Source organism: Brachyhypopomus gauderio, chromosome 20 (genome assembly GCF_052324685.1).
Source record: "Brachyhypopomus gauderio isolate BG-103 chromosome 20, BGAUD_0.2, whole genome shotgun sequence".
Taxonomy (NCBI): Eukaryota; Metazoa; Chordata; class Actinopteri; order Gymnotiformes; family Hypopomidae; genus Brachyhypopomus; species Brachyhypopomus gauderio.
This window is the reverse complement of record NC_135230.1, coordinates 4,892,114-4,904,613: the sequence shown is the minus strand read 5'-3', so window position 1 is coordinate 4,904,613 and position 12,500 is coordinate 4,892,114. Positions and strand designations below refer to the sequence as shown.

At 41.1% G+C, this 12,500-nt stretch overlaps 1 protein-coding gene across 2 annotated transcripts in view; it reads left to right on the top strand.

Annotated features, from left to right (window-relative positions):
• vav1 (vav guanine nucleotide exchange factor 1) overlaps positions 1-12,500 on the top strand; it is a 27,994-nt gene that overhangs the window by 9,283 nt on the left and 6,211 nt on the right. The window contains exons 7-20 of one of the 2 annotated variants that reach the window (XM_076983475.1): positions 1,573-1,665; positions 2,087-2,155; positions 2,328-2,431; positions 2,591-2,690; positions 4,791-4,886; positions 4,968-5,036; positions 5,255-5,341; positions 6,433-6,518; positions 7,250-7,385; positions 7,512-7,621; positions 10,506-10,607; positions 10,913-11,007; positions 11,115-11,137; positions 11,322-11,361. In XM_076983475.1, coding sequence (XP_076839590.1) covers positions 1,573-1,665; positions 2,087-2,155; positions 2,328-2,431; positions 2,591-2,690; positions 4,791-4,886; positions 4,968-5,036; positions 5,255-5,341; positions 6,433-6,518; positions 7,250-7,385; positions 7,512-7,621; positions 10,506-10,607; positions 10,913-11,007; positions 11,115-11,137; positions 11,322-11,361 — 1,210 coding nt within the window. Of the gene's footprint in view, positions 1-1,569; positions 1,666-2,086; positions 2,156-2,327; positions 2,432-2,590; positions 2,691-4,790; positions 4,887-4,967; positions 5,037-5,254; positions 5,342-6,432; positions 6,519-7,249; positions 7,386-7,511; positions 7,622-10,505; positions 10,608-10,912; positions 11,008-11,114; positions 11,138-11,321; positions 11,362-12,500 lie in introns of both variants that reach the window. The other variant, XM_076983474.1, reaches the window with a different exon arrangement.

Sequence of the window (12,500 nt, the reverse complement as noted above, 5' to 3'; positions counted from 1 at the left end):
CCAGCCTGGTGGCCAATCTTCATTACTTGCCAGAGTGTGAAGGTTCAGTTAGCAGCACAGTTTTGCTGAAAATTTTGCAATGCACAAACCATTATGGGAGACATACCAGAGTTCAAAAGAGGACAAATTGTTGGTGCACGTCTTGCTGGCGCATCTGTTATCAAGATAGCAAGTGTTTGTGATGTATCAAGAGCTACGGTATCCAGGGTAATGTCAGAATAACACCAAGAAGAACGAACCACATCCAACAGGATTAACTGTGGATGCAAGAGGAAGCTGTCTGAAAGTGATGTTCGAGTGCTAACCCGGATTGTATCCAAAAAACATAAAACCACAGCAGCCCAAAACATGGCAGAATAAAATGTGCACCTCAAATCTACTGTTTCCACCAAAACTGTCCATCGGGAGCTCCACAGGGTCAATATACACGGCTGGGCTGCTATAGCCAAACCTTTGGTCACTCATGTCAATGCCAAATGGCATTGGTGCAAGGAGCGCAAATCTTGGGCTGTAGACAATGTGAAACATGTATTGTTCTCTGATGAGTTCACCTTTACTGTTTTCCACACATCTGGGAGAGTTATGGTGTGGAGAAGCCTCAAAGAAGCGTACCACCCAGACTGTTGCCCAGAGTGAATCATGGGGGTGGATCAGTGATGGTTTGGGCTGCCATATCATGACATTCCATTGGCCCAATACTTGTGCTAGATGGGCGCGTCACTGCCAAGGACTACCGAACCATTCTGGAGGACCACGTGCATCCAATGGTTCAAATATTGTATCCTGAAGACGGTGCCGTGTATCAGGATGAAAATGCACCAATACACACAGCAAGACTGGTGAAAGATTGGTTTGATGAACATGAAAGTGAAGTTGAATATCTCCCATGGCCTGCACAGTCACCAGATCTAAATATTGTTGAGCCACTTTGGGGTGTTTTGGAGGAGCGAGTCAGGAAACGTTTTCCGCCACCAGCATCATGTAGTGACCTAGCCACTGTCCTGCAAGAAGAATGGCTTAAAATTCCTCTGACCACTGTGCAGGACTTGTATATGTAATTTCCAAGATGAATTGATTGATTGATTGATTGATTGATTGATTTATTCATCAGAGACAATGCACAACAAATACATTAACCTAGAGATCAGGAGAGATGCATTGTGCCAGGTTATAGCAATGAGCTAATTTCCACCTGTAGTCCCTGGACAGGTTGATGTTTAACCAGAATAACAGATTTTGTACAATGGATGGTAGAAACCGTTAAACACAAATACATATCACATAGCAACACATGACTCACACGTCGTTACTAATGGGTGCAAACTTACTTAGATTGATGCTGTATTGGCCACAAAAGGAAGCCCTACACCATACAAATTAATTATAGTGGTGCAAAACCAGGTGGTTCAGTTTCATTGTCCAACCCCTGTAAATTTGTATAAGCAAATGAAAAAATGGCAAGAATATGTGTATGTGTGTGTGTATGTGTGTGTGTGTGTGTGTGTGTGTGTGTGTGTGTGTGTGTGTTTCTATACTGTGCCCATGCGCTCTGTTTGTTATTTTTTTCAGCAGCAAAAGATTGAAGTGGACAAGAGGAGCTGCTGCCTGCAGGAGATCAAACAGACAGAAGAAAAATACACACAAACACTGGAGTCAATACTACAGGTACACACACACACACACACACACACACACACACACACAAACACTGGAGTCAATACTACAGGTACACACACACACACACACACACACACACACACACACACACACACACAAACACTGGAGTCAATACTACAGGTACACACACACACACACACACACACACACACACACACTGGAGTCAATACTACAGGTACACACACACACACACACACACACACACTGGAGTCAATACTACAGTTACACACACACACACACACACACACACACACACACTGGAGTCAATACTACAGGTACACACACACACACACACACACACACACACACACACACACACACACACACACACACAGACACACAGTAGTCCATACTACAGGTACACATAAAGTGTCCATTCTAAATGTGTGTTGTGATCGTTGTGTTACAGCATTTCATGAGACCACTGCAGGCATTCCTTCATCCTCCTGACATTGAGAATATATTCATCAACATAGAGGTAATCCATCCATCCATCCATCCATCCATCCATCCTACATTGTTCTACCCATTCTTACCCATACTTCTGTACTTTTTTTTCTCTGCCGTTTTTCTCTGCCATCCATGCAAATGTGTGTGTGAATGTACATGTGTGCATATGTGTGTGTGTTTGTGCGTGTGTGTGTTTGCAGGCTCTAGCCAATACACATCGTTCTCTGCTGAAAGAGGTTCAGACTTCCATATTAAATTACGGAGCAGAAAATCTCTACCAAATATTCATAGATTACAAGGAGAGGTACTCACATTTATTCATATGCAGGTTCTGCTTTGTTAAAATGTCTTCTCAAACATTTGTATATGTCTGAACTAGCTTACCCTATGTGATGCGTTTCCTGTGTGATGCGTTTCCTGTGTGATGTGTTTCTTGTGTGACGTTCCTGTCACATGTTCCCAGGCTGCTTCCGTACGGGCGATACTGTAGTCAGGTGGAGTCCGCTACAAAACACCTGGACAAGATAGCCAGCATGAGAGAGGATGTGAAAATGAAACTAGAGGTATATACACACACACACACACACACGTAGACACACACACACACACACACACACACACACACACATACACACACACACACACACACACACGTAGACACACACACACACACACACACACACACACACACACACACACACACACACACACACATACACGCACACACACATGTACACACACACACATACACACACACACATACACACCACACACATACACACACACGTACACACACACACTCACACACATACACACCACACACACACACACACATACACACGTACACACACACACATTTACGTACACACACGTACACACACACAGATGTACACACACATGTACACACATGCACACAGACGTACACACACGTACACATACCAAAGGTTATAATCGTTAACGAATACGAACAAAAAGGAAAACTGATATTGAAAAAAACATTTTCCTTAACTGAAATAAATAATAACGGTAATTATAAGAAAAAACGATAACTAACTGTAACTGTATTACATATTTAGAAAATGAACTAAAACGTTCTGAAATTATAGATGCCCTTCGTTTTCGTGTTTGTCAATTTATTTATGTCTTGTGGACTAATATGAAATTTTTTTTACTAGACGTTTTACATTAGCTGACAGAAGCATACGGCACCTTATGGACCGTCATGTAGTTTCTTGTTGAGAGCACCTGCTCGCCATGCTAGCCTGCAAAATTACGACAACAAACGTTGCGAGTCCTGTATGGGATTTTTTTATGACTACGAGAAAGACTACATGTGTTTCCTTGTAGTGGAAACAGGTGATAAAATATATAGAGTAGTTTTCAAGAAGAAAAACCCCACGAATCTCAAAGCTCACACAATAGGGCTAACTGCTAGTACAAGCTAGCCTCTCTGAGTAGCTCCGAAAGAGAAGCACCATCCCGGCTAGCGGGACCTAACCGCGGGTGATGGATGCACTGGTTAATGTGTGGAGACTGGATGTCAACACGACTGTGACTCCATTATATTCAACACGTTTAGCTTTTCACTCGAACCAAAATAGGGTTACGCTCCTATGTTCCTGTCTGCCCTTAGTCTGGCAATTTTCAGCAGCAGACATTTTGCACTTAAGGCTGTTATTTTGTGGACTGGTATAGTTTTTGTGAATAGTTGGTTGTTCAAGAGTAATTGAATGCATTTTTAAATGGTATCGTTTGATGAGTTTTTATCAGTGGCGGAGCTGGACTTTTTTTTTTAAAGGGTGAGCAAGGCTTTATCAGAGGAGTCCATATACAAATGATGAATGAAAGGAAACAAATAATTTTTGTCTTAAAATTACCCATTTCCAGTGGGGTGGCAGTGTGGGTGACAAGTGCTCTGTTAGGGGTGGCAATTGGCTCATCCACTGGTTTTTATTACACAATATTTACTTTGAACTTTTTGAATCCTGCACCTGACAAATAACCCAAAGTATGAAAAAACTAAAACTAATACTAGAACTAATGAAAACTAAGATTTTGTAAACTATTTTTTTTTTTTGGTAAAAATGTAAACGAATAAAAACTAGCAAACATGCTCTAAAAACTAATTAAAACTAACTGAATTAGGAAAAAAAGTCCAAATTAATTAAATAAAAACTAAACATAATGAAACATCCAAAACTATTATAACCTTGACACACACACACACACACACACACATTCACACACACAGACAAACACATTCACACACACATACACACACGTATACACACATACACATGTACACACACACGTACACACAGACATACACACACACACACACACACACACACACACACACACACACAGACAAACACATTCACACACACATACACACACGTATACACACACACACATGTACACACACACATACACACAGACAAACACATTCACACACACATACACACAGACATACACACACACACACATACACACACGTATACACACACACACATGTACACACACACGTACACACAGACAAACACACACACACACACACACACATACACACATACACACACGTATACACACACACACACACACACATACACACACACACACACACACTGGTAAGTGTCCTAGGGGGTCCTGATTTCTCTCTGCAGGAGTGCTCAATGAGAGCGAACAGTGGGCGATTCTCTCTCCGAGACCTGCTCATGGTCCCCATGCAGAGAGTCCTCAAATATCACCTACTGCTGCAGGTAAGACATACACACACACACACACACACACACACACATATGCATGCAAAAACACACACGTGTTAACAATGTTTTTGTCAGGAACTTGTGAAACACACAGTCAGCCCCACAGACAAAGAAAACCTGCGCACTGCACTGGACGCCATGAGGGTAAGAGTGTGTTTGTATGTGTGTGTGTGTGTGTGTGTGTGTGTGTGTGTGTGTGTGTGTGTGTGTGTGTGTGTGTGTGTGTGTGTTTGTGTGTGTGTGAACATGTCCAGTCAATGCTTCTAAAAAAACGTCTTAGCAGAAATGTGGGGGTGCATTCTCTTTCTGTGTGTGTGTGTGTGTGTGTGTGTGTGTGTGTGTGTGTGTGTGTGTGTGTGCAGGACCTTGCTCAGTGTGTGAATGAGGTGAAGAGGGATAATGAAATCATTCGCCAGATCACAGCGTTCCAGATGTGCATTGAGAACATGGTGAGACCACCTTATACACACATGCAGCATTCACACTGATGTCAAGTGCTGCCACCTAGGGGTCTGGCTCCTGCTGCAGCTCTTGAGTGGTGAAAATGTTCAGAACAGGCAGGAAATGGGGGGAGGGGTGGATGGGAGAGGGTGTGAGGAAACAGGAAACAGACAGGGCAGGCCCTGTAAACATGTTCGGGAGTGATGGGAGGGGGACGTTGGGTGTGATGTTTAGCAGTTGCACAATTGTTACATTTACGCTGATGTAGCAGGTAAACTGTGATGTAAAGTTTTTACATTTACACTGACATTAACAGCAGGTAAACTGTGTGATGTGTGAAAATGACGTCCAAATGCTTGCAGATAAAGGCAAGTACCCGTCACTGCAGAATCAAAAGTCCAGAGGGTGGAGCTGGATCTAGATCCAACTCCTCCCACCGTCCATAGTTTCTTTGGGTTGGTCCAGGGGGAGGAGCTGCATCTAATCCAACTCCTCCTACGTGTCGCTTACGTTTTCCGACCAGGAAATATAAATCCAATAAATTCACCCTTAAGACTTTTACCGTTTAAAGATCAAAATGTTCTTTAAATGTTTTTTAAATAACACAATACACGATCTGTAGGGTGTCGTTGTGGCATCATGGGTAGTGTAGTTCTCAGTGTCGAGAGACGTGAGAAGCTCTGAGGGAAACTACACATGCAAATTGATTTGAATCAGTTTAACTGAAGTCTACTTTCAGTTTTGTACTACATATTTTGTAATTGAAATTGCATAATGATATTGTCACAATGTAATGGTAAATTGCACAATGGTGAAGTAACACCTAAACTTCTTCAGTGCTTCAGTCAGAGAGATGAATCAGATTGAATTGAGTAAACAATTAGATCTCATTCTCTGTGAGCAATCAGATTTCATTTTGAAATGACCAGATCTCACTGAGTCAGATCTTATTCTGAGTGATCCTATTCTGAGAAGTGGCCTACTAAGCTCTGAATTCTGACATGAAGTAACTCCTTAAAAGGATCGAGGACATTATTATATGGAACAAATCGTCCAATCACAAATCGTCCAATCATGCACCTTCTTACTCTTTTCTCAGGGTCAATCTCTAGCTTTGTTTGGTCGACCAAAGATTGATGGGGAGCTAAAGATCTGTAGCCCTGAAAAGAAGTCAAAACAAGACAGGTGAGCCTGTGTGTGTGTGTGTGTGTGCGTGTGTGTGTGTGTGTGTGTGTGTGTGTGTGTGTGTGTGTGTGTGTGTGTGTGTGTGTGTGTGTACGTGTGTGTGTGTGTGTGTACGTGTGTGTGTGTGTACGTGTGTGTGTGTGTATGTGTGTGTGTGTACATTCCTCTTATATATACAGTGGAAGAAATAATTATTTGACCCATTCCTGATTTTGTAGGTTGCCACTGACAAACTGAGAGGTTAGAGTCTGACTGATTAATTACGTCTGTGGACAGGTGTCTTTTATACAGTTGACAATTTAAGACAACTTAAGCTTTAAGTATTTAATGCAGGTAATGAGTTGATTAGAAGCGTCTAACTGGTCTGTAGGAGCCAGAACACTTAATGTTTGGAAGGGTATCAAATACGTATTTCCCTGTGCAAAATGCAAATAAATTTGTATATTTTATACAACTCTATTTCTCACTGTTAAAATAAACCTACCATTAAAATTATAGACTGTTCATATCTTTGTCAGTGGGTAACATAATTACACACACAGTGGGCATAAGTACACACCACAGCCCCCTAGTAATCGCTAGTGTGTGTGTGTGTGTGTGTGTTCTAACTGCACAGATGGGTAAATGCGGAGGACAAGTTTCGATTGAATCACAAATGACAATTATGGCACGTTACGGTGTGTGTGTGTGTGTGTGTGTGTGTGTGTGTGTGTGTGTGTGTGTGTGTGTAGATATGCGTTCCTCTTTGATAAGGCCCTGCTGGTGTGTAAGAAACGTAGTGGTGAGAGTATGGAGCTGAAGGAGCTCATTGAGCTACAGTACTTCCAAATCCGAGATGAAGTATCTTCAGACAAAGACAACAAGAAGGTCCTTCATCTCTTTACCTTCTCTTTACTAATTCTGTAACAATGTTTGTTTAATTAGATTTAGATAAATGTCTTACAACTCTTCGTGTGTGTGTGTGTGTGTGTGTGTGTGTGTGTTTGTGTGCAGTGGACACACACATTCCTGCTGATGGATTCATATGGTCAGAGTGGCTATGATCTATTCTTCAAGACACGTGAACTGAAGAAGAAATGGTTGGAGCAGTTTGAGATGGCACTGTGAGCAAAATACTCACGCCACATTGAGTCTGATAACCACTGATCCATCACACTGATCCAACACAGTTTTTCAACACACTGATACCAACACACTGATACAACACACTGATACCAACACACTGATACAACACACTGATACCAACACATTTATCCAACACACTGATACCAACACACTGATCCAACACATTTATCCAACACACTGATACCAACACATTTATCCAACACACTGATACAACACACTGATCCAACACAGTGATACCAACACATTTATCCAACACACTGATACAACACACTGATCCAACACACTGATACAACACACTGATACAACACACTGATACCAACACACTGATCCAACACACTGATACCAACACACGGATCCAACACATTTATCCAACACACTGATCCAACACACTGATCCAACACACTGATACAACACACACAACACACTGATACCAACACACTGATCCAACACATTTATCCAACACACTGATACCAACACACTGATACCAACACACTGATCCAACACACTGATACAACACACTGATACAACACACTGATACCAACACACTGATCCAACACATTTATCCAACACACTGATACCAACACACTGATCCAACACACTGATACAACACACACAACACACTGATACCAACACACTGATCCAACACACTGATACCAACACACGGATCCAACACATTTATCCAACACACTGATCCAACACACTGATCCAACACACTGATACAACACACACAACACACTGATACCAACACACTGATCCAACACATTTATCCAACACACTGATACCAACACACTGATACCAACACACTGATCCAACACACTGATACAACACACTGATCCAACACACTGATACAACACACTGATACAACACACTGATACCAACACATTTATCCAACACACTGATACCAACACACTGATCCAACACATTTATCCAACACACTGATACCAACACATTTATCCAACACACTGATCCAACACACTGATCCAACACAGTGATACCAACACATTTATCCAACACACTGATACAACACACTGATACCAACACACTGATACCAACACACTGATACCAACACACTGATCCAACACACTGATACAACACACTGATACCAACACACTGATCCAACACACTGATACAACACACTGATCCAACACACTGATACAACACACTGATACAACACACACAACACACTGATACAACACACTGATCCAACACACACAACACACTGATACAACACACTGATCCAACACACACAACACACTGATACCAACACATTTATCCAACACACTGATACAACACACTGATACCTACACACTGATACAACACACTGATACCAACACACTGATCCAACACATTTATCCAACACACTGATACAACACACTGATCCAACACACACAACACACTGATCCAACACACTGATACAACACACTGATACCAACACATTTATCCAACACACTGATACCAACACATTTATCCAACACACTGATCCAACACACTGATCCAACACATTTATCCAACACAGTGATACAACACACTGATACCAACACACGGATCCAACACATTTATCCAACACACTGATACAACACACTGATACAACACACTGATACAACACACACAACACACTGATACCAACACACTGATCCAACACACACAACACACTGATACAACACACTGATCCAACACACACAACACACTGATACCAACACATTTATCCAACACACTGATACAACACACTGATACCTACACACTGATCCAACACACACAACACACTGATACCAACACATTTATCCAACACACTGATACCAACACACTGATCCAACACACTGATCCAACACACTGATACAACACACTGATACAACACACACAACACACTGATACAACACACTGATCCAACACACTGATACAACACACTGATCCAACACACACAACACACTGATACCAACACATTTATCCAACACACTGATACAACACACTGATACCTACACACTGATACAACACACTGATACCAACACACTGATCCAACACATTTATCCAACACACTGATACAACACACTGATCCAACACACACAACACACTGATACAACACACTGATCCAACACACACAACACACTGATACAACATACTGATCCAACACACACAACACACTGATACCAACACATTTATCCAACACACTGATACCAACACACTGATCCAACACATTTATCCAACACACTGATACCAACACACTGATCCAACACACACAACACACTGATACCAACACACTGATCCAACACACACAACACACTGATACCAACACACGGATACAACCCGCTGATACCAACACACTGATACCAACACACTGATACCAACACACTGATACAACACACTGATACCAACACACTGATACCAACACACACAACACACTGATACCAACACACTGATCCAACACACTGATACAACACACTGATACCAACAAACTAATCCAACACACTGATTCAACACACTGATACAACACACTGATCCAACACACTGATTCAACACATTGATACAACACAGCGATACCAACAAACTGATCCAACACACTGATACCAACACACTTATCCAACACACTAATCCAACACACTGATCCAAGTCCATCATTCTCAAAACCTAAATGACCAGAAACCCTTTCGTGTTTACATTCATTTGTATTCATTGTATATTAGATTTTAGATCTATTTGTAGAATAATCATACCATAATTGTGAAAACAGCCCTAAGAATCTACTGCTTGGAAGGCAGTTTCAGTGTTTTCTGTATTCTTGGTGTGTGTGTGTGCGTGTGTGTGTGTGTGTGTGTGTGTGTGTGTGTGTGTGTGTGTGTGTGTGTGTGTGTGTGTGTGTGTGTCTAGCTCCAACATGTGTCCCGACAACTGCACTGCTAATGGACATGATTTCCAGATGCACTGTTTTGAGGAGACCACGTCCTGCAAAGCCTGTCAAATGCTGCTAAGGTGAACAATCCGCCAGCCCCCCAAAAATAAATAAATCACCTTTACAAAACAATATTCAAATAAAAACTCTTATATAAGTTTTACTGAACTCTTGATTAGTTAATCTGGGCTGTTTGGTGGGTTATATTTATATTTATCAAACATTGTTTATATATAAATATATTTATTTATATAATTTTTTTAGCTATAGAGATTAAATTGAATATGGTAGTAGGTCTTCAAGACAGGAGTTCAGGGAGGAGTATGATGCCCCCCACAGGTCAGGAGGTGTAAGTGTTTCTGCTGTCTGGTCTTTGCTCCTTTAGAGGGATTTTCTTCCAGGGTTACCGCTGCAGCCGCTGTAAGATGGCAGCCCATAAAGAGTGTTTGGGGAGAGTCCCTGTGTGTGGACGCCTCGCAGGTGACCATCTGAACCATGCTTACATGTGTGTGTGTGTGTGTATGTGTGTGTGCGCGCGCATGCACGATTTAACCTCCATATCTAATTGTGTTGTATTTGTTTGCCAGAAAACACTGGGACGATGAAAAAGGTTCGTCTGATCACTCTGTTCACAATGACAGTAATATGGTTTAGTCCATATATGGTTTGATTAGGAGTTTCCTTGTTTTATCTGTGTCCAGTGAGATTTTTTAAATGGTTCTCATACTCAGATCATGTAAACAGGATTCTGTACTTATGATTTAATAAGTATTTAATTCTGTTGTTTCCATTAGAACAAAGGCAGGAGTGCCACTCACAGACAAAATAAACCAGGTGGGTTCAGCTACATAGCATTTACAAAACTCCCCTTCAACCTATTATTACTGTTCCTCTGTTCCTCCATTATTACTGTTCTCTTCTCCATTATTACTGTTCCTCTGTTCCTCCATTATTACTGTTCCTCTGTTCCTCCATTATTACTGTTCTCCTCCATTATTACTGCTCCTCCATTATTACTGTTCTCTTCTCCTCCATTATTACTTCTCCTCCATTATTACTGTTCCTCCATTATTACTGTTCTCTTCTCCTCCATTATTACTGTTCTCTTCTCCATTATTACTGTTCCTCCATTATTACTGTTCTCTTCTCCATTATTACTGTTCCTCTGTTCCTCCATTATTACTGTTCCTCCATTATTACTGTTCTCTTCTCCATTATTACTGTTCTCTTCTCCTCCATTATTACTGTTCCTCCATTATTACTGTTCCTCCATTATTACTGCTCCTCCATTATTACTGTTCTCTTCTGTTCCATTATTACTGCTCCTCCATTATTACTGTTCTCTTCTTCTCCATTATAACTGTTCTCTTCTCCTCCATTATTACTGTTCCTCCATTATTACTGTTCTCTTCTCCATTATTACTGTTCCTCTGTTCCTCCATTATTACTGTTCCTCCATTATTACTGTTCCTCCATTATTACTGCTCCTCCATTATTACTGTTCTCTTCTCCATTATTACTGTTCTCCTCCATTATTACTGTTCCTCCATTATTACTGTTCTCTTCTCCATTATTACTGTTCCTCTGTTCCTCCATTATTACTGTTCTCTTCTCCATTATTACTGTTCCTCTGTTCCTCCATTATTACTGTTCTCTTCTCCTCCATTATTACTGCTCCTCCATTATTACTGTTCTCTTCTCCTCCATTATTACTGTTCCTCCATTATTACTGTTCCTCCATTATTACTGTTCTCTTCTCCTCCATTATTACTGTTCCTCCATTATTACTGTTCTCTTCTCCTCCATTATTACTGCTCCTCCATTATTACTGTTCTCTTCTCCTCCATTATTACTGTTCCTCCATTATTACTGTTCTCTTCTCCTCCATTATTACTGTTCCTCCATTATTACTGTTCTCTTCTCCTCCATTATTACTGCTCCTCCATTATTACTGTTCCTCCATTATTACTGTT